This window comes from Fundulus heteroclitus, unplaced genomic scaffold (assembly GCF_011125445.2).
Source record: "Fundulus heteroclitus isolate FHET01 unplaced genomic scaffold, MU-UCD_Fhet_4.1 scaffold_82, whole genome shotgun sequence".
In the NCBI taxonomy this organism is placed as follows: Eukaryota; Metazoa; Chordata; class Actinopteri; order Cyprinodontiformes; family Fundulidae; genus Fundulus; species Fundulus heteroclitus.
The window spans coordinates 622,809-643,173 of NW_023397274.1; the positions used below are offsets into that span (position 1 = coordinate 622,809).

General features: G+C 38.7%; 1 protein-coding gene across 3 annotated transcripts in view; it reads right to left on the reverse strand.

Annotated features, from left to right (window-relative positions):
- Positions 1-20,365, reverse strand: part of unc5c (unc-5 netrin receptor C) — a 181,407-nt gene that overhangs the window by 45,875 nt on the left and 115,167 nt on the right. For all 3 annotated transcript variants that reach the window (XM_036134443.1, XM_021319809.2, XM_021319808.2), the window contains exon 4: positions 15,910-16,013. In XM_036134443.1, coding sequence (XP_035990336.1) covers positions 15,910-16,013 — 104 coding nt within the window. The remainder of the gene's footprint in view (positions 1-15,909; positions 16,014-20,365) is intronic.

The following is a 20,365-nucleotide window of genomic DNA, read 5'->3' on the forward strand; positions in this document are numbered from 1 at the left end:
TGAACACTGTGCCCTCCTATAATTTGTACTTATTTGCAAGATGGTGAAAAAAAAAATCTTAAACTAAATGTTTTATAGTATTATAATCTGCCTCAGAAAATGTATAAAAATGTTTTAAACAGCTTTATTTTTTGTATATTTTAATTTTAGTGTGGTTGTTCAGTAGGGGTTTCAGTTCAATTTACACATCATCTAAGCCATTACAAGGTCTTTGTTGGGCAGTAGTATAAAGCTTGCAACTCCACACTACTCCAGACATTTTGAATTAAGAAGGCTTTCTGGATAGGAAGCGAAACGTCTTCAAACTTCGAAAAAAAAAGTCCAGTTTTGTTTTTGGAATGTTCAGTAGGGGGATAATAATCCCACTTTTTTACCCATTTGTGCCATTATCGCTGGCTGCTCTTGCGTTTCCTGTAAAGTTGATGTATCTGCATATCTTTGTTATATATAAAGAAAATTTGCACTGAAAATTTTGTCAAGAATCTATTCATTAGCACTTTGAATCGTCTTGTTACTGAATAGTGCTATATAAATAAACTTGCTTTGCCATTAGTAATCCATGCCATCCGGTGTCATCCTATTTCTTTTATATGATGGCCATTACCACCCTTCAAAATGGGGCCAAAAAGAAAACAAGACCTTAACCTTGCCCATATCTACAGTCAAAGCAATAAATAAGAGGAAAAACTACTACAACATGTTATAGTCTTAGCTTCTCAGGAAGTGTTGTCGGTGCATTCAACCTGAATATTATGTCTTGATTTGTGTCTGTGTGTTATGTGTGAATTCTGAGCCGATCAATAAAGATTTGTGATTCTATTCAACCTGCAAGTCTCCATAGCAGAAATCTGTGTCAAGGCTTTTGTACATATCTTTACCGTCACTGCCAATAACTGTGTAGGGTATGAGCACAGTCAATAGCAAAGAAGTGGATAGATATGTCAGATGCTAGTATATATATATATATATATATATATATATATATATATATATATATATATATATATATATATATATATATATATATATATATATATATACTGCGACAGACTGGCGACCTGTCCAGGGTGTTCCCTGCCTCTCCCCCATTGAATGCTAGCTAGAGAGCACCCCTCGTGACCCCAACAGGGATAAAGCGTGACAGAAAATGGATGGATGGATGGATATATCTATATATGTATTGATATATATATCTATATATATATAGATAGATAGTTAAATTGATATAGATAGACTTGTAGAATACTTTATTTCCAATTTAAAAACTGATAAATTCATGAAAAATAGTTTGCATTTGGAGCTGTGACCTCAGCCCAGTTTAATCTGTGTGAGCCGAACTTTAAGCTGGCTCATGTGAAGGGTGATTTTTATAATTAGTCATCATTGGCCCCACAGCAGCTTAATCTGCCTCTGTTATTTCATTTCAACTAATCTGTCCTGTCACCTGCTGAAGTGGCGCTGGTGTCATCCATCATAACCTTCAGGAGTGGAGCGTCACACTGTGGGAGTTCAGTGATCTGCAGTCTTTTTTAAGGACATACTCTTATTATACAAGGTTAGTGAATAGGTCTCACACAGTATCTTTGACACTAATTAAAATTATATAGCAAAAATAACAGCAAAAAAAAACAGATTGTTGGTCAATTTTAATGAATGTCTAAATGCATTCAATTAACAGGAGCTGCAAAGGCTTGTAGTGGATATTTGGGTTAAAATTCAATCTATCGTTTTTACTAAAATAAAGGAAAAAATATTCTGCCAGAGAGAGATGGGGGAGAAGGGCCCAGGAGTTTAGAGAACAAAGATTTGACAGTGATCTCATTGTCACTTTCTGTGTCTTTTGTTCTTGTGCTGAAAATGCCCTGAATAGAACAAATTAAATGATGCAAACAAGTGAAACAATGGACCCTTTTTTTTTTCTTGAAATGATAAATATTTTCTCTTGTAGTATTGCCGTCAGCCGGTGCCGAGAAGAAGGCGCTGGTGAAAAGCGTTAGAAGGGGTTTTTGGTGAGAAAGAGAGATTGACAGTAGATACAAAGAGGTGGTTATCCAATTTTCACCAATCACAGAGGCAGCCTTTCCAGACGTGCTGCGTTCAGATGTCAAGAGCACTTTTACAGGAAAAGGTAATTAAAAATTGAACAAAAGAGCCTTTCAGTGCAGATGGAGGGGTGGGAAGGAAAAAGAGTGACAAGAAAAGAAATTGTGGCAGAATCTTATATTATAAACTGAGAAGAGTTGGCAAAAAGTAAGAAGCAGTTCACCAATCTGTAAATCTCTGCCGAAACAGAGAGGAAATGGCAAAGATAATTTATTCAACACATTTTAAATTATCAAAGTCTATAAAACACTATAGCTCGCATTGCACTTGCCCTAACTTCTTTGATGGCAACAGACTTAAAAGCTTGCACGTGTGCAGATGCACAAACCTGCACACTCGTGCAAACACACACTCACAGCTCGTTAGTGTCTGATTGGCACCAAAACATCCACAGAGGTAATTGGCACATTTCGCGTCATTAACGACCGGGAAATTGCCACATGTCAGCTGTCATCGGATACAGCCAAGTGACAGACAGCAAGATGGAAACTTAGACCCGGAGTGGAGGAGAGGAAGATGTGCAAAAAGAATGAAGCAAAGAGACCCAAGACAGGGGGAGGGGGGGGGAGCAGGTGCATCTGTGGGAGGGTAGTTACCAACGTGTCAAAATATACACTTAATCTATTACCGCAGAGGGTCGAGGATGGACATGAAGGCATAAAAAAATGGGTGGGTTTCAGGGCTAGAAGGGGTGGCTACAAAGAAGAAACAACGAGGATCAGGATATGTTGGATAGTATACAGGGAAAAAAAACCATTGCTATAATATTAACTTAATAAACATTACTGCATTTTATTGGGATTTTTTTGTGACAGACCAACATAAAGTAGTACATGGTGAAAAGGACATGCTAATAAGTTTTTAATTTTTTACAAATACAAACCTGAAAATTTATTTTTGTGCGTGTACAATATATCTGGCAACCTTAATGAGTCTGATTTTATTTTTTTGAACAACCATAATTTGCTGCAATTGCAGCGTCAATCTGTCTCTGCCATCTGTGCATATCTAGAAACGTAAATGTTTGCCCATTCTTCTTTGTAAAATAGCTCAAACTCCAATATATGGGCGTCTGTGAACATCCGTTTTTAAATGTTGCCACATATTCCTGCTAAGATTTATGTAGCTCTAGTTACATGGTTACGGTGGCTGTCCCTGTAATGTTAATGTCTTCGTAGGTTTGCTGTTCACTCTTTAATTTTTGTGATGATGGACTGAACAGTACTGTGTATGATGTCTAGAAAACAGTCTAGACATTTTTTTTAATAAACCCATCCTGATCTAAACTTCTCAGCATCTTTATCCCTGACCTCTCTGCTGTGTTCCTTGGTCTTCATGATAATCTTATATTCAATATCGTTCCCTAAAGAATCTCCAAGGCCTTCACAAAACAGCTTCAATCATATATTCAGGCTACTTTTCAAAGCAAACAATTATGCTGGATTTTATTTAAGGGTATAAGATCACGGGGGTGAAACACTTTAATCATGTGAAAAATATTTTTTATAAACTTGCCTTATTTTCTTTCATTACTGCAATGTTTTCATGTTGGTCTGTCTCATAAAGTCCCAGTGAAATATGTTGAAGTTGGTCCGTGTAACAAGATAAGGTGTGAACTAGTTCAAGACGTGTGAACACTTTTACTCTCTTGTGCAAAAGACTAAAGATGTTACTCTTTTTTCTTAATATTTTGCATTAATGAGTCAGAGGTCCTGGTAACTGTGGTCATTAAAACCTTAAAAAATCCTCAGGCTTTCTGTTTTTTTTTTTTTTTTTAAATATCCTTTTTATTTCACTTTAAGTCCAGGACTTACCTACACTGCAAAAACGGAACAAAAAATAAGTAACATTTTCTTTAAATGAGTGTATTTGTTCTTGATTTGAGCAGGTAAATAAGATGATTTGCCAATAGAATAAGATTTCCCCCCTTAAAATAGGAACAATTCATCTACATCATCTTATTTCAAGTGCACGATGTCTAATTATCTTATTTTAGGGGCAAACATACTCATTCCATTGGCAGATAATCTTATTTACTGGCTCAAATCAAGGGCGAATACACTAACTTTAAGAACATTTTACATGTTTTTAGATCTGTTGTTGCAGTGTATTTGGAGTTGTCTTGTTGCACAAAAAGGCCTATTTTTGACTTTGGTGATAAAAAGGCTTTGAACAAACAACAGTCAACCTAGAAAAGAACAAGTTTTAAATAGTATGTTTAGGTAATTTGGTAATGGTAACCTAAAACAAAGCAATTTTTTTTCCTCCCACTAGTTAAAAGCATGAAAATAGCTAAATTAGCCCAGTTTGACACAGATAAAACTATACATTACCACCTCTACCAAAACAAACCGATTGACCAGCTAAAGGACTTGTCCAGTCCAAAAGACACAACTTTCAGACACAATTAATCTCCTATAAAGGTTTTTCAGGCCTGTTATGTCTTGGTTTGTCCTTCACTTGTTATGGTGTAAGAATCCCTAAATTATCACTATTAATCACTAAATTAAAAGAAAAAAAATATATATATATATATTTTTATTCAGATTTAACAGATTCTATTTGATATCCATATTCTAAATTTGTTCCAACAAATTAAGAAAATTATATTTCTTAAAGCCTAGGGTGACTTTGTTGAGGCATTTTATCATAAAAGTGTACTCCTTTCCTGTGTAGCATAATCAATTATCAAAAATAAAAAACCTTATTAGTCGCCGCCATGAACTGGAAACATGTGAAGTTGAGTCCAAACTCTAGGTTCTTCTTTGGTGACCTACCGCTGTCATTCCTTCTCCCTCTAGCCAACAAATCTGGCTGCAAACCAGACTGCAGCAGCAACGTGGGAGTAGCCACCGAGTAGGATGCTTCACTGCTCTGCCTGGTTGTGCCAGCACAACACTAATTAGCCTAATACGCAGAACACGCTATATACAATCCACACACTTGTTAAGAACCAACGCGAGGCAAAAAAAACAGTCATTACGCATGGCAGAGTCAGAAATAGAGTGCACAGCAGTGTGTGGGGGTAGAGAAGGGTGTGAAAAGACAAGAAAGGTGAAGAAAAAAATGTTCCACAGAAATGTGCGACAAAGAAGTCATTATGAGCACTTCAGCTTCTTCATACGAAGTCTAACTATCCGTCTCACCTAAATTATTCATTTATCCCTTTTTTTTTCACACAGCATTTCCTCTCCAGACTCCAATGGCAAACCTGGAGGATGAACTACAATAGCTTAACAACTGATAATGAAATCATTTATTAGCAGAGAAGAAGCCATATGCTCTGCAGATGTATGCATGACAAGTGTGGAATAGTGAGTGGTATAAATATTCACCAGCCCAAATTCACACAGGTATAATATCTTGGAATGTGATGGTAAAAAAAAAAAAAAAAAATGTTTTTCTAAAACTTGCAGATTAGATGGTGCAGATCACAGAGGATGGTGGAGTGTGAATATATTGAATAGAGGCAGAGTTGGAGTGGCTGCTGGAGACGGTGACTATTTCACAAAAGAAAAAGAAACTGTAAAGCTGCTTTCACACTGTTTCCCAGGACTGCCTGGAAATTTGTTTGACTTTTCTCCATGCGTTTTATTGAAACGTTTAATGTCGGCATTTAGGAACTTTTGAAAAAGACAGACGTTTAATGATGAAGAAAATCTTTAAATCAGTCTCAAACAGTTTTCATGTACTGACAATTCAGTGTAGGAGTTGCACTTGAACGCACCGTAGAAGAGCACATGGCCAGATAAAGGATAGGCTCCTATCAACATGGTAGCAGTGTATGGTCAGATGTCTTTCTATCAGAATGTTTGCAGCTTTAAAGACTGCAATGGTATTTGGGTTGGTTGAATGTAGTACGAGGAAGTACGAGGTTTCCAGATGCACGCAATGAGTAAACAAGGAGAAGCAATGGAGCCCACAGACATACGTATATACACCATTATAATAAATACAATAAATACAATCATAAGTTTTTTTGTTTTTTTTAGGGCGACTGTGGCTTGATGGGTTGAGTAGTCGTCCGGCAATCAGAAGATTGTGGGTTCGATTCCAGCTTCCCCTTGCCACATGTCAATGTGCCCTTGGGCAAGGCACTTAAACCCAAATTGCCCACCGTCTCGGTGTATAGGGAGTGTTGGCCTAGTGGTTAGAGCAGCGCGTTTGCAAGTACCCGGTTCGATCCCCAGTGCCGGCACTCTGGGTCCCTGAGCAAGACCCTTAACCCCAGAACGCTTCCCGGGCGCCGCACATGGCAGCCCACTGCTCCCCAAGGGTGATGGGTTAAAAGCAGAGAACAAATTTCGTCGTAATGTATGTTTCAATGACAATAAAGATAATATTACTATTACATTACTATGTGTTCATAATGCCAGTAGATCCGGTTTGTACTTTGAATCAGTTGTTACAAATCCACTCAGCACATGAATGAGACATCTTCTCCAAATCACCCCATTAAGACACTACCAATATGGCGGCGACATCGAGGTGCGATTCAATGCTCAATGAGGCGTCTATGTATCTATGTCTGTGATGAAGGTGAGTGAGTCAGCAACAGCCAGCGACTGAGTGAAAAGAAAGGGGTATAGTAGATAGTAGATAGTACATCTGGTTGCTCTTCATCCAAGCTGAGCTGTCACTTTGCAGGACAGTCTACTGGCTCTTACAGTAGCTGCGTCAACTGTCGGCATCTTGTTTTCTGATCTATCTGTGGTACGGCCGGCAGATGGCACAACAATGTTTATGGTTGTATGTATGGATCGTGCCCCATGCAAAGTTCTTTTCAGGCTCAACAAGGACTAAGTAAACACTATCAGCGTTGAACGGTTGGCATATATTTCTTTATTTGAAGATGAAGATGAATATTTTACTTTGTGTGTTTAGTTTTTATGGTCAAATTACGTGACTAGGCCCATTTAAGGCGACGCAAATAAGTACAGCTGATTATACAAAATTTAAACAGACATGCATAAATGGTCTTGCAACCATGATAAAAGCAAAATTTAAAAAAGTTTGGCCGTTGTAAAGGCAATTAAAAAATGTCCCAATTGCATGTGCTTCACTTTGTTTGTCAAACACAGATAAACTCCAACTTTAGCGTGCGACTACTCTAAATCTATCAACCACACACGTGGTGTAATGTCGCTACTCTTGTGAATAATTAAATACAGTAATCTTGTTGCTGGATGCATCAACCTTTTCAGACTACTTTAGCATTATTTAAAAAAATCCAAAAGAAACATAAAACAGCACCAGCCTCTTTTCTTTTTTACACAACCATTTGTTTCTGGTAAAGTGCACTCCACACGTTTCACTCTCCACACTTTGCGCTCAGATTTAGCAGAGCTTTCAAAAATGTGAGTATAGACGTGGAGACATCATTTTGATGCCCTTTATTTGATTACCAGTCTATTAAATATATTAAAAAAATAATTAGAGATATGGGTAAAATAGAAGCAACATAAATAAACAGGTAATGTTTTTTTGTTAACATGGCATTTTAATAAGTCTACAAAGCAGGATGAGTCCCAAATTTTCATAGGTTTGTAGTATTTTAATGGCTCTTTTTTCTGTTTTGTTAACAGGATTCAAAAATCCCTGTTGAAACGAATTACAGAAACAGTCCAGTCTACACAAAGTTTTAGACGACATCCCAGAGAAAACATTTATTGTCAAAGCCCGTGCAGCACATGTAGAGCAGCTCGCTGATTAGTTTTGAGAGCACGTTTCTGCCCAATTTTAAAAGTCTCTTCTTACTCACGGGAGGCCTGAATGAATAGATTGCTGCGCATAAAATCTTCTTCAGCATGACATTTTCCAGGTAAAGCTGACCCACTGGAATTTCACAGCAGGAACAAAAGTGACTCACAGAGAAAACCATAACCACACAAATTTGAGCTATTACAGGAAATCACAGCCCTTACGCCGGAAAACTTTGGTGATTGGCAGGTGAGCACCTGAAGGGCAGTCTTTGGTCGCTGCCACAGGGATTTAGTCTGGTGCCCGCTGACACATTATCTCCCACGGGAAGCCTTGATGAAAATGCACTTAGCTGTTTCAGTGGGCACTGAAGTGCTGTTACTCTTGACATTCCTGGTACCCCTTCGTAACCCCATTCTTCTTGGAAAAATGTGCTCAGCTCTTTGTTGGCAAGGGGAGCTAATATGCTGGTTATGGCTTGCTTTCAAGTCATCTTTAATGTGAAACTAAGCCTAATCACCAAGAAACGCAGGTGATGGAAGCCAATAAAGTGCCGCAATTAGGCTAAATGGAATATATTAGAATTTCTGTAGAAACACCCCGATGAGAAGCATTTCGCAGAATTTGACATCTAAAAACGTAAATTATCATTTGTAAATGCGATGTAACAAATCTGCAAGATTCTGCAAGTGTACCTTTATACCAAAGTTAACAGAGAAACGTAAGAGACCATTTCTTATCTTCTGTCGTCTCTTGTCCTGTTTTCTCACCCACTCAGCCGGAGCTCAGCTCTCCCTTAAAATCAACAGTCTGTTGACTGAGACCTGACTGGAGCCTAATACCGCTCATTAATAACTAGGACTTGTAAAGCAAAGCGAAACAGGTAAACAGTTCTGATGATGTGCTTTGTTATCACATAAATTAATTAGAACATCAAAGGGAACATATTCTGATCCAAATCATCACCCCTAGCACGTCAGCACAGGGAGGTAACAAGCTAATGTTGGCCTGCCTTTTTCTGTAAACTACAGCAGAGATCCTCAGTAGAGCGAGATGCACATGTATGCTGCCAAGTCAGGTCATTGTTTAGCAAAAATTATGAAGCTTAGCATGTTTTAGGTGACGTGTTGTTTGGACGTTAAAGCAGCATTATAATAAAGGTAACCCTGTGTTGGATCGGAGAACACAGACCAGAAACTCCCAAGTAACAAAATTTCCGCCGCTTAAAAATAAGGAAGAAAAAAGGGCATCAAAGATCATCAACTTAGAACACATTTACAAACTATTATGGACCATTACATAGCGAAACTGTGAAATTTCAACTTATACCTTTGTTTTGAAAAATATTATTGTACACATGGGATCAGTGTCAGAAAACTTTTCATCCGCACGAACCTGCACAATACGCCACTGAGTGTTGTTTTAAACATGCCAAAAAACACATAGGGGGCAGTGTGGTGCAAGACTAAAACCTATGTCGACCAATCGGATGTTGAGGTGTGGAAAGTACTTAAGTTGGTCAGTTTTAAGTTAAAATTTCTTACAAGGTTACAGCACTTATTGTATCTGACTGAAAGAAAGCAGAGGGGCTTTCCTCAGAGACTGGTAAATGTTTTGGTTTTTAATTTGTTAAATAGAAGTTTCAATGTTCAGTCTCCTAGTTAGAAAGATTTTAGCCTATAGTAGAATTAGGTATTTAGCTTTCAATGTTCTTTTTTTTTTAACTTCTAACCAATAGATACTACATTAGTCCAGTTTATTGTATATTTAATTCTAGTTTTTACTACTAGATCCTGTAGAGCCTTAGCATCATCTTAAATTAAGAGTAATTATCTTTCATTCATCTTAAAGAAATCTTAATGCTGACATACACACAGAAAGCTCTTTGTTTCGTCAAATCTGTAACAGAAATCATTGAACAGCTGAAGGGACAGATTATGAGACGGATTTATTTATGTACATTAAAATATTTTAATGTATTACATCAAAGCTCCACCATTATAGATCTTAAAGCGACGGAGCAAAATGTAACTCTAACGCATTCTGACCCAGTAATCTAAAAGAATATATGTATGAAATCTTAAATCCGGCATTTCTGTCTCTGATACTAAAATTCTTCAGTTAGATTTTTTTTTTTTCCAGATGAGAAAGCCTGAAGAGCAGATCTTTGTGTTTCTCTGCTTTTTTTTTTTCTCAGCGAAGCCAGTGGACTTAATAACGGCAGCGAGGCCTGATCCCCACGGAGCGCCAATGACTCATTACCCGTGATAACACGGCAGGACCCCGGCTGACTGAGGCGATGCCTGAATTAAAATCCCGCTCCTATGGAAACAGGCTTAGCAGCTCGCTGTGCAGCGCCACCTCTGAACTTTGGGCTTTGTCTCAGGGCCGTGACAAGTGCTGTGAAATGGAGACGGGGGCCTTGGCAGAAGAAAAGCCACAATAATGCTACATTCTTTCAGCTGTCTATTTTATGGGGCTGCCGCATATTTTTGAAGTATGAAAAGGGGCCAGCCTTGCTTCTGCAGAGTCCCTTCAGTAGTTATTGAAAGAGCTTCATGGTGGCATTGAAAGGGAGAAAGATCTGCACTCAGCTGATGGAACCCCACCCAGTTTTTACCTTTTTTTTTATTATAACGACAAGCAGCTCCCAGTTAAGTCCACATAATAGTGAAACAGAGCCCTTTCCTGCCAAATGGCTCTTCCTTTGTTCCTTGAACTGCTTCGATAGTTACATTTTCCCCTCTGTTCCTGATTAAGTATATATCAAATATTCATGGCAATGGAAACGTGTAACAATGGCTCTTAGAGAGCCTGCTGAGTGTCTAATTTATTCAGCCCATACACAACTGAAACCCTATGCTGTTTCAGAAACCTCACTCTGTATTTCAGTGCGCGGAGGCCAAAGTTCCAGCGGTAATGGTTGCAAGGAGAGCCAAAATAAATGCCTGCTGCTTGTTTTCTTTGTGAGTGTGGGTTACTGTGTGGTGTGTGTGTTCCAGTATCCAGAGCCTAGCTACACTCAGCTAAATGTATGTGTCAACTACAAATACAACTACTCAAAAATATCGGTTAGGATACCTCAGGCTGAACTCTCAGCTGCTTCTGGCGTTTTTGCTGGGGAAACTCGCAGCAGCATCAGAAACACTATCAGGACTATTCAGCAGACTCTTTACTTTTTGGGGGCAACGGTATCGGCAACAAGAAGCCCATCAAAGAATCACAAATGCTTAAATAGAACCATAGGATGTCATTACTTTGGTTAACCATCCCTACGTCTGCTGATGTAAATCATCGGAAATGTGGGAGGACAAAGAAAGAGGGCTGGATCAGCGCAGTTTATTTTTACAATCAAAAATAACGGCTTTACTTTGATGCTGAAGTTTGTGATTTTTTTTTTTGTAAATGTATCTAATATACTTTGTTGTTTCATCATAGGTCTTTATTTAACTTTTGTTCACTTCAGTGATTTTGTTCCCTCTACTGCACAGCTCTACTTCCTGTTTTTACCAGATTCTCCCCATGAGTTTTTTTTTGTCTGCCTACCTGTGCTCTAAAGCTCTCCGTGCCCATGAACGCTCTCTTGCTGACACCTTCATACTTGTATTCAAACTATTTCTGGTAAGTTTAACAACTGAGTTTAACCCAGAGATTTATATTTTTGAGTACAGCCTCGAAGGGGGTGATAATGCACGGGTTTGTCGACAGTCTACGCAGAGAAGAAGAAGAAGAAGAGAAGAACAAAAAAACTGTTTTCCTGCTGAACCCCTGAAAAATGTGGGGAAATGGCAACTCTCCTCAGTCTTAATTTCCTAAAAGAAGGCTCCATTGTGGGTTTTTTCTTCTGCTAGTGATCTAGGTTTGCTATGTTGTGGCGCTGCCCTTTCAGTGGGAGTTTAATTTCTGCTGTTGGGGCAGACATTCCACAGGGTCCCAAAAATGGGGCAACATGCAGATGTCCACGGAGAGCTGCTGCAAACAACACTGACCTCTGCACAACAGTAAAGGTGCGCAATATATTGAGTCACGGTTGTCACAGAAATATCAATATTTGCCATAACAAATTGCAAAGGATGCAATATTTGATTGTAGCTAGATCATATTTCAAATGCCTTGCATTCGCAATCTACAAGCCAGAAATATATTTGGCCAGTTAGATTGTCTCTAATTTCCCTCGATGCTCACCATATGTAACTGTTTACGTGATCACATAAAATTCACAGAAAATGTGTATGATATATAATAATGAAAAATATAAAAACCCTGCTTTTATACCGTTAAAATTATTTGATGGATTCTTCTTTTTGATTAGATGTCCCTCCTTTAATTCTACCAGCTGGTCATCTGATATCACAATGTACACTCAACAATGTGGAAAATTATTTTTCTCAGTGTCACGTCACTAGCACTGCCGCGTGATGTTCAACTGACAATGCACAATCAGCACAAGTGCATGTCCTTCTTGTCCTTTTCATGCACGGCACAATATACGGTTCACATAAAAAACCAAAAAGTGCTGTGAGAGCAGCGCTTTTATAGTTCAGCCACAGGCTGTCCTTCTTCCAGCCCCTCAGTAAGTGGCCAAAGGTCTGCAAAGAAACCACTGAGTAAACCAACAGCCCACTGGAGGCCTGACAACATCCCAGTGAATCAAGCCCTGACAAAACCATAACGGCTCTCCTACTTCTGCATTCAGCTTCTTTCATCCTCTCTATATTTTTTGTGTCTTGAGCGGGTGAAATATGACAGATCTTTTCCCGTCGCAGCGGCTGGTACATTTTTCTGTAATTTCATACGTAACCACAGCCTTAGCCCCATCTGTTTTTTTTTTCCAAGGCTTCTCTCTTTGGCAAGCTTGTGTGAGAAAAGGCCTGACAAACACAGGCGAAAAAGCAGCTTTCAGTTTTTCCTTTTTCCCCACTAAATCAGCTGGCTCTGGGGTAAAACAGGGATATTACCATGTGAATAGGGACCCTTTAAGCACCAATTTGTGCACATGAATGAGGTTTATTACAAAAAAAAAGGTTAGCAGTGAGAATATTGATGCGTGAGACAATACATTTGGTAAATTGCATTGGGTTCAGAAACACTGAGTACAATGTCTAGCAAAAGTATCCCTTCAACTTTAAAAAAAAAATTCTTCCTAATAGCATGAATCCCAATGGATTTTTATTGACATTTAATGTAAAAGAACAACACTAAGTAGTGTGTAATTGTGAAGTAGAACCAAATGTTATATTGTTTTCAAAATGGTTGACAAATAATATCAAAACTGATGCGTGCACTTGTTTTCAATGAAAGCTTTATGGGGTATATCTATTCTCCTTACACATTTAAACACTGACATTTAGGCCCATTCTCCTCTGCAGGATTGTCAGATATGATGGGCGTGTGAGAGAACTTACATTTCCAAATCTTGCCATAGATTCTCTGTTAGATTTAGAGATAGACTTTGAGTGGGCCAATTTAAAAAAAATGCATATGCTTTTATTTAAATTATTCAATAGCAGCTACAGTCTGCATGTTTAGAGGTCTTTGTCCTGCTGGAAGGTGAACCTTGCAGCATAACATAATTACTGTATGTGCTTCAGATCATTAACTTTTGGACATTCTCCTTCAAAGTTCTTCCGACGCTGCAGCGAAAGGTCAACGGATAATGGCTATTTCTGTTGTTTGTTGAAGTCACGAAGCCTTAGAAAAGGCTTTGTAACCCTTTTCCAGACTGATAAACATTAATAACCTTGTTCATATGTTCTCGAATGTCTTTACATTTACAACCAAGAATCTTTATTTTCATAATGTGACCATAATGAAATTTTGGTCAGTCACAAGCTCAGAATTCCCACATAACACAAAGACACAAATCAAGACATAAATGTTCAAGCTGAATGCACCAACAACGCTTCCTGAGGAGCTAACAACTGTGCAAATGGTGCTTAGCATCTGATAAGATTCAAATGTTCAAGTCAAAAAAGGCGGAAAGCAGTCCCTTTACAGTACAATGTAAATAAGTGTGCAACGGCATGAATGAGATCTTTTAGCCTACGTCATGTCGTCATACATGTTCTGTTTAGGACCTTTATGTACATTTATGGTAAAAGGACCTTTTGCCCTTCTGATACATGTATGCCAAGTCTGTCCATCAGCAATGGAGGGAGACAGCAACAGGCATGAAGTGCAGAGAAAGAGACTTGAAGTTTTGAAGGTGTAGGGTCACTTTAAACTTTGGCGACACTAACAGCAACAGGAGCTGTGAAAAACAGCTGAAGGAGCTCCACAGCAGGCAGGAATTAAACTGCACCCTGGAAGGAAAGCGCGGTGAACGGACCACTCGAAGCCCGTGTGGGCTTTGTCATTTTTCTGCATGAGTGTTTGTGAGGTCAGGAAAATGCACGAGTCTCACGCTCATTATGTGAGACTTGACAACACAGGATCATACCATGTGAAAAGAGAGAGGGGTGCAGCTGTGAGTAGAAGGTGAGTTTGTCACGTAGTCCTTTAGTCTAACTATATGTGGAACGAGAAAACAAAGCCTCTGGCTGCAGGTTACCGATACTGGGAACATTAAAGCAGAGTACCATCACTGCATGAATAAAGATAAGTTTAAGAGCAGGTTCCTCCACCAACCTGCAGAGACATTTCATAGCTGTCCTTTAGAGGGGAGCTTGGTTCTGGGTCTGTTCAGTGGATTTGTTCTGATCTGTTCTGTTCTTGCAGACTTTTGTCAACTTTTGCAACAAAAAAGTTTTACTAAAATGTTAAACTAAAGAATGATTTTAAAAAGGCAGTATTTATCTTGCCTGAATTACATTAGCTGTTTACCTTTCTTGATGAATGCAGAATTATTTTATTTTCTCGTCTGTTTTTGTTTTAAAAAAACACAGAGTGTAACTTGGCCCATAAGGACACCAGAAGGGTTCTGCTTTATTTGAATACAATTATGCTTTTTATCAAGAATGCAATATTCAATGTGATAAACCAACAGTGATCAACAGGTGGAAAACATCTGCTTCTGCTGCTTACAGTAGAGATAGACCTGAAAGGAAAGCAAGCGAGGCTGACAATTTTCCAAAAAAAGACAAACACACAGCCAACTCTCACTTGTTTTTCCCAACCAACTTCTTAACAAAGAAGACATCGACGGACCAGGACCGGACCCCGAATGAACAGTCAAAAGTTGGCTAAAGGTAATCCAGACAGAACAACGCACATAGCAGGAATTTACAAGACTTTCAGCCAAACTGAAGGCTTGGTTGTATCCCTGCTGAAAGTTCTGATCAGCTTGCCAGCACTTTCAGCGGGGATACATTCTGCACAGTTCCACTCACTTAACTCAGCTTTTCCAGGTCAATCAGCCTTCACGAGTTTAGCACCCTCAACTTCAACCCATCAAACCACACTTCCACGCTGTATTTTTATGTTCCCGCTATCTCGACTGAGCCTTTTCAGACTGGGCTATAACACTTAAAGGCAAGGAGGAAATATTAGCAAAGCCAAGGTTGCACAGATAAACTTTCTCTATTTTTGCTCTCAGCAGATAATTTTTCTTTCCCCTTAAATTGCTGTGACTGGCTCACATTCAGGAAAAAAAAACCCAAAGCACTTTAATGGTCCATGTAGTGGTGCAAAATGTCATTATCTGCACTCTGTACTGCGTCATCTTTGTTCAGTGTTGTTGTAGGGGGGAAAAAATCTGAAATACACAAGTGCGAATTATAAAAACATGCACCCTGGTTTTAGATTTCTTGTTAAATGAACAGACTAAATAGCTGAATATATACGCAATGCGGGTGCTGGGCATTTCAGCAATCCTTTAAATATTATTTGGAAAATATTACATCAGACATGCTGTTGACTTTTAATCAGAAACTGACCCCAAAAAGTCAGTGGAAATCACATAAACCTCTTTCCAGAGAAGCCAGTTTACCGGATTTGAGGTGGGAGCTTTCAGCCGAGCTTAGTGGGGGAAATCTCAACTGCCTCCATTTCTCACGTCTATATCAGAACTTTTTTTTTTTTTAAAGAAAAAAACTGACATAATTCAGATTCTTTTTCTTTTTTTTTTTTTTTAAAGTGCACCAGTAAAAAACACCTTTTGAACCTTACCTCAGCTGCTGGGATGCCTTCAGGTGGGCGGCACTGCAGCAACACTTCCTGCTCGAGTAACACTTCCTTCCCCAGAGGTTCCTGATCAAATGTCTTTCTCAGGTCTGCAGGGAACAGACAAAGCACACTGTGCATCAGCATGACGGTACAGCACAATATGTGGTACTGACAAGATGTAGCCACACATTTAACATGAAGTTACGAAATAAATGCTGAGTCAAGTGAAAACATTTTTACCACCAATAAATATTGTACGAAGGTTGCATTTTACTCTCTCTCTCTCTCTTTAGCTAATAAGAAACAGACTATTTATGCACAAAACCCACCTGGAATTAGGGGGTTATTCTATCATTTCATAAATTTTAAAGTGAAGTGTGAACAGTAGGCAACAACAGTTCATAATATGAGAAATTCAGCAGTTTTACATTAATAAGTTCAGAAATGTTTCCATAATTATTTCCTCAGGAAATCTTTCCCTGAGACAAAGCGTTTGTATCGCTATGTCATGACAACGATGCTCGCCGTGTCACAATATGGGTGTTGAGACCATCTTGACTGACCCAAAACTGTTTATGCTGAGAAACAAGGGAGGAGGAAAGTGTCAGAGCTTCAACAACAGGGTTGTGCTCAGCAAACACAAGATTAAATGTTTTAAGCTGCTGCAGTAGGGAGCCGTTGGAGGAAAATGTTGGTGCGACTTTTTCCGCGCCTGCTGGTGTTAGTCCTGTTACATAACGAAAATAAGTCATTTCTCTTACTGTTTTGCCACCTTGTCATCTTTTTGATTAAACTGTGACCTCATTTTCAACTTATGACTACTTTACTACTTTAAACCAATCAGATTTTTGGTGTTTGTGCTGTGTTATGCATGGCTCCAAACATCTGGCATGCTTCCGAGCACTTTTATTAGCATCTTATCAAATGGAGTAAAACTAAAGACGAACCAAAAAAATATTAATAATAATAGTAATCAGCTGAAGTTTGGAGTCTACCAATTTTTCATTGGTTGGCTTTGACTGGTGATCAAAGTCAATGATGAAAAATTATGAAAAACACCCTTTTCTCCCCCTATGCAGGAAGGTTGCACGGTGGTCCAGTTGTTAGGACCAGTTCCTTGCAGTAAGAGGGTCCTGGGTTGAATCGCAGCCAAATCTTTTTGGCTCTTGCCCACAGCCCTAAAACATACATGATAGCTTAATTGGCTTCTGTAAATTGTTTGTCCTCCTGTGTATGTCCAGAGTATACCTGCCTCTCGACTAATGACTGCAGGAGACACACACCTCACAACCCTGACAAGGATTAAGTGGGCATAGACAATGGATGAAAAGATGCATCAAAACTAAGAACTATCACTATTTCGGGTCTATGAAGGGGTCTATGAAGACTTTGATGTTCTTTAGTTTCTTCATTTGCTGTTGGACTCAAAACTACTACTCCAATCAACCTGCAACCTCCAATGTTATCTTTTATGTGTTATAGTCCTTAGGAAAGTCAAAACTGGAATTAGCAGGTGAGAACTTAGAGGAAAAGCTGGGATCGGAAAGGAAAAGCCTGATCAGTATACTACGATTTCAAACTGTGGGAAGGAAAACTTTAAGTAGTTTTGAAACATAACATTCCTTGATAGCAGTAACCAGCCCAGGCCTAGTACTTACTAATGGCTATGCTTTGTTGGCTTTTCTGTATCAGATTTTTTTTTAATTTGCAGGGTAGGATTAATGCTTTACCAAGCTAGATTGCTATCTTTGTCGCACGCTGTTTTCAGCAGTCCTTCCTGTTTTGCTTTGAAGGGACCGCAATGGAAATAAGCTCTTGACTTTCTCTGTATTCCCTGGATCAGAAATAAACAAGGTCATGCAGTATTTAGTTTATACTCTCAACTTTCGAACTAAATACAGGAAAACTGGAAATGGGCAGAAATTGTATATCACTGCAAAAACGGATCTAAAAATAAGTAAAATGTTCTTAAAGTTAGTGTATTTGTCCTTGATTTGAGCAGGTAAATAAGATTATCTGCCAATGGAATAAGTATTTTTACCCTTAAAATAAGATAATTAGACATCCTGCACTTGAAATAAGATGATGGAGATGGGTTGTTCCTATTTTAAGTGCAAAAATCTTATTCCATTGGCAGATCATCTTATATACCCGTTCAAATCAAGGACAAATACACTAATTTTGAGAACATTTTACTTATTTTAAGTTCCATTTCCTTATTACCAGAACAGAGAGCATTTTTGTTTACCATGAGTTTTGATCAGACAATTCGACTAATGAACTGTTGCTCATTGTTTCAATAATACCTATATGTTCTGTATTTTAACATCTAGTTGGGACTCATCCATGCATGGATGGAGATAAACATCTGAACTAAACACACACACACACAACACGATTGGCAAAAACTCTAAATCCCAGAAGGGACAGCATCATCCAATTTCCATGTCAGCTTCCTTATGGATGACTTTTCAACACGTTGGTATGGTAAATTGATTACATCTCCTCAGCCTCTCCTGCTGAAAACAAAGTCACAGGTTTCTGTGGTGAATGATCACAGAAACTTGAACTTCCATCAGGAAATTTAGATTTTTGGCCAAACTTTGAAGGCTTCTCACCAGAGCTGAACCGAGCCTGCCTGAAGGTAACATCGGCTTTCTTACGGTACTGCCTAGTGGCAACGTGTGAAATGAAGTGGCAGGCTCAGTGGAGGCGTTGAGGCGATGATGCAGAACGCCCACGGGCGCCACACAGGACGAAGCAGCGCTGAGGCGCGAGGGCCGTCCAACGCGGCTTCCAGCTTTTATTCTGCTTGTGAGCGGTGACACTACTTTGGAGATGTTGACAGTTTTAGGATAGAGGCAGCAAGGTAAAGTCAAAATAGTCGTGCCTTACAAAGTTTAACGTTTTCCCCTTAAAATAAATCTAGACATTGATACCTTCGCTCTCTATTCTGAATAACATTTGTTTGGAATAAATGATTCACACGTCAAACTAAAGACTTTCACCTTGCCATAAAAACAAACAGCTTATCTAGTTTATTTCCCTCCAATAGATTTAACAGCCTTAGCCTGGAAAGCAGAAAATCAGTTGTTTGTCTTCCAAAGATGCACTTCAACACTGTCTGTTGACATTAAAACAAGATTACATTTCTTAGATGGCATCATAACGGTGCAATATCTTCAAGTTTGAGTTTATTTTAAACTAAAAGCCCCAAACAAGTAGCACTGATGCAAACTGTACATCCAGCATATTCTGTGCACTAGACTTCTACACAAACAGCACATAAACCTCTTAGCTCTGAAACCCTTGGGTTAAGCGTGTAAAGGGATACATTATCCATTTCAATCACGGTAAAGGAATGTTCTGCAGTGTCTTTGGAGTCTGTGAATAAATGAATACAGAAGAAAAATATAGTCTAAGCATCCAGAGACACCTTTAAAACTGGAGGAGATGGACGTTAATCTTAACTCCCACTGTTTTAGTTCAATAGTATTAACATTAGGATACATTATGTTGCATTATAGACATTTTGCTGTTATTCCCCCACCCTAAAAAAAAAAACTATATCATGTTCTTTTTATACAACGCAAGCTTATGCAAGCCCCGAAGGCACCAAGAAATACATACAGTTATTTTGAGATTTAAAACACACTCAACGGGAGTCCTTGTCCTTGTTCCAGTTCAGCTTAAGTGTGCCTTCAGGGGAATATGCTGTGATTCCAAACATTACTGTGAGTTTTAAAAAGCTGAAAGGGTGGATGATAAATTGAAAGGATTTTTTTTTTTTTAGATTGAAATGCAAGAAAATGGAACAACTAGACAGGCATTCTCTTTGAAAGAAAAGGTTTAAGGAATTTTATCCAAGGACGGACCCATCATTTGTTTTTGTCTAAGACAAACAGAAGGGGAGAAAAAGGGAAGGAAAACAACATGCAAAAGAGGTTATTAAAGTTTCTGCTGTGTTACCAAAGTTATTCTGCTAAACAACGCAGAGATTGATTCCTGCTCAAACTGCCTCCGAAAGACAGAAGACAACACAGAGGCAGCGTGTGTCAGGTGGGGAGGCAGCACAGCCACACATGCTCTTTGATTTACTGCATATGAACTAGAGCGAAATCTAATAAATCAAATTTGATTTCTTCACATGAACGCATTACAGCATATGCAAGTCTTCATGAGCATGCTACTGGGCGGTTTGGAGTAAACCATAAAAGCGGGCAGCCACTTACTGGTGATAAGGTCCCAAGAGGGCCTAAATTTAGACCAAACATATTTCCTAGTAAAAGATTAAGTATAAGTCAACGAAGAAGAGGCAGGAAAAAAATCTGATTCTTGTTTTGCTGCCACAAACACATACTTGTGCAACAAATAAAATTAGCTAAAACAGCCTTTCAAAAGTATGCAAACCCTTTGAATCTTTTCACATTCAACCGAAGCTCAAGCTCTTTCACATTTG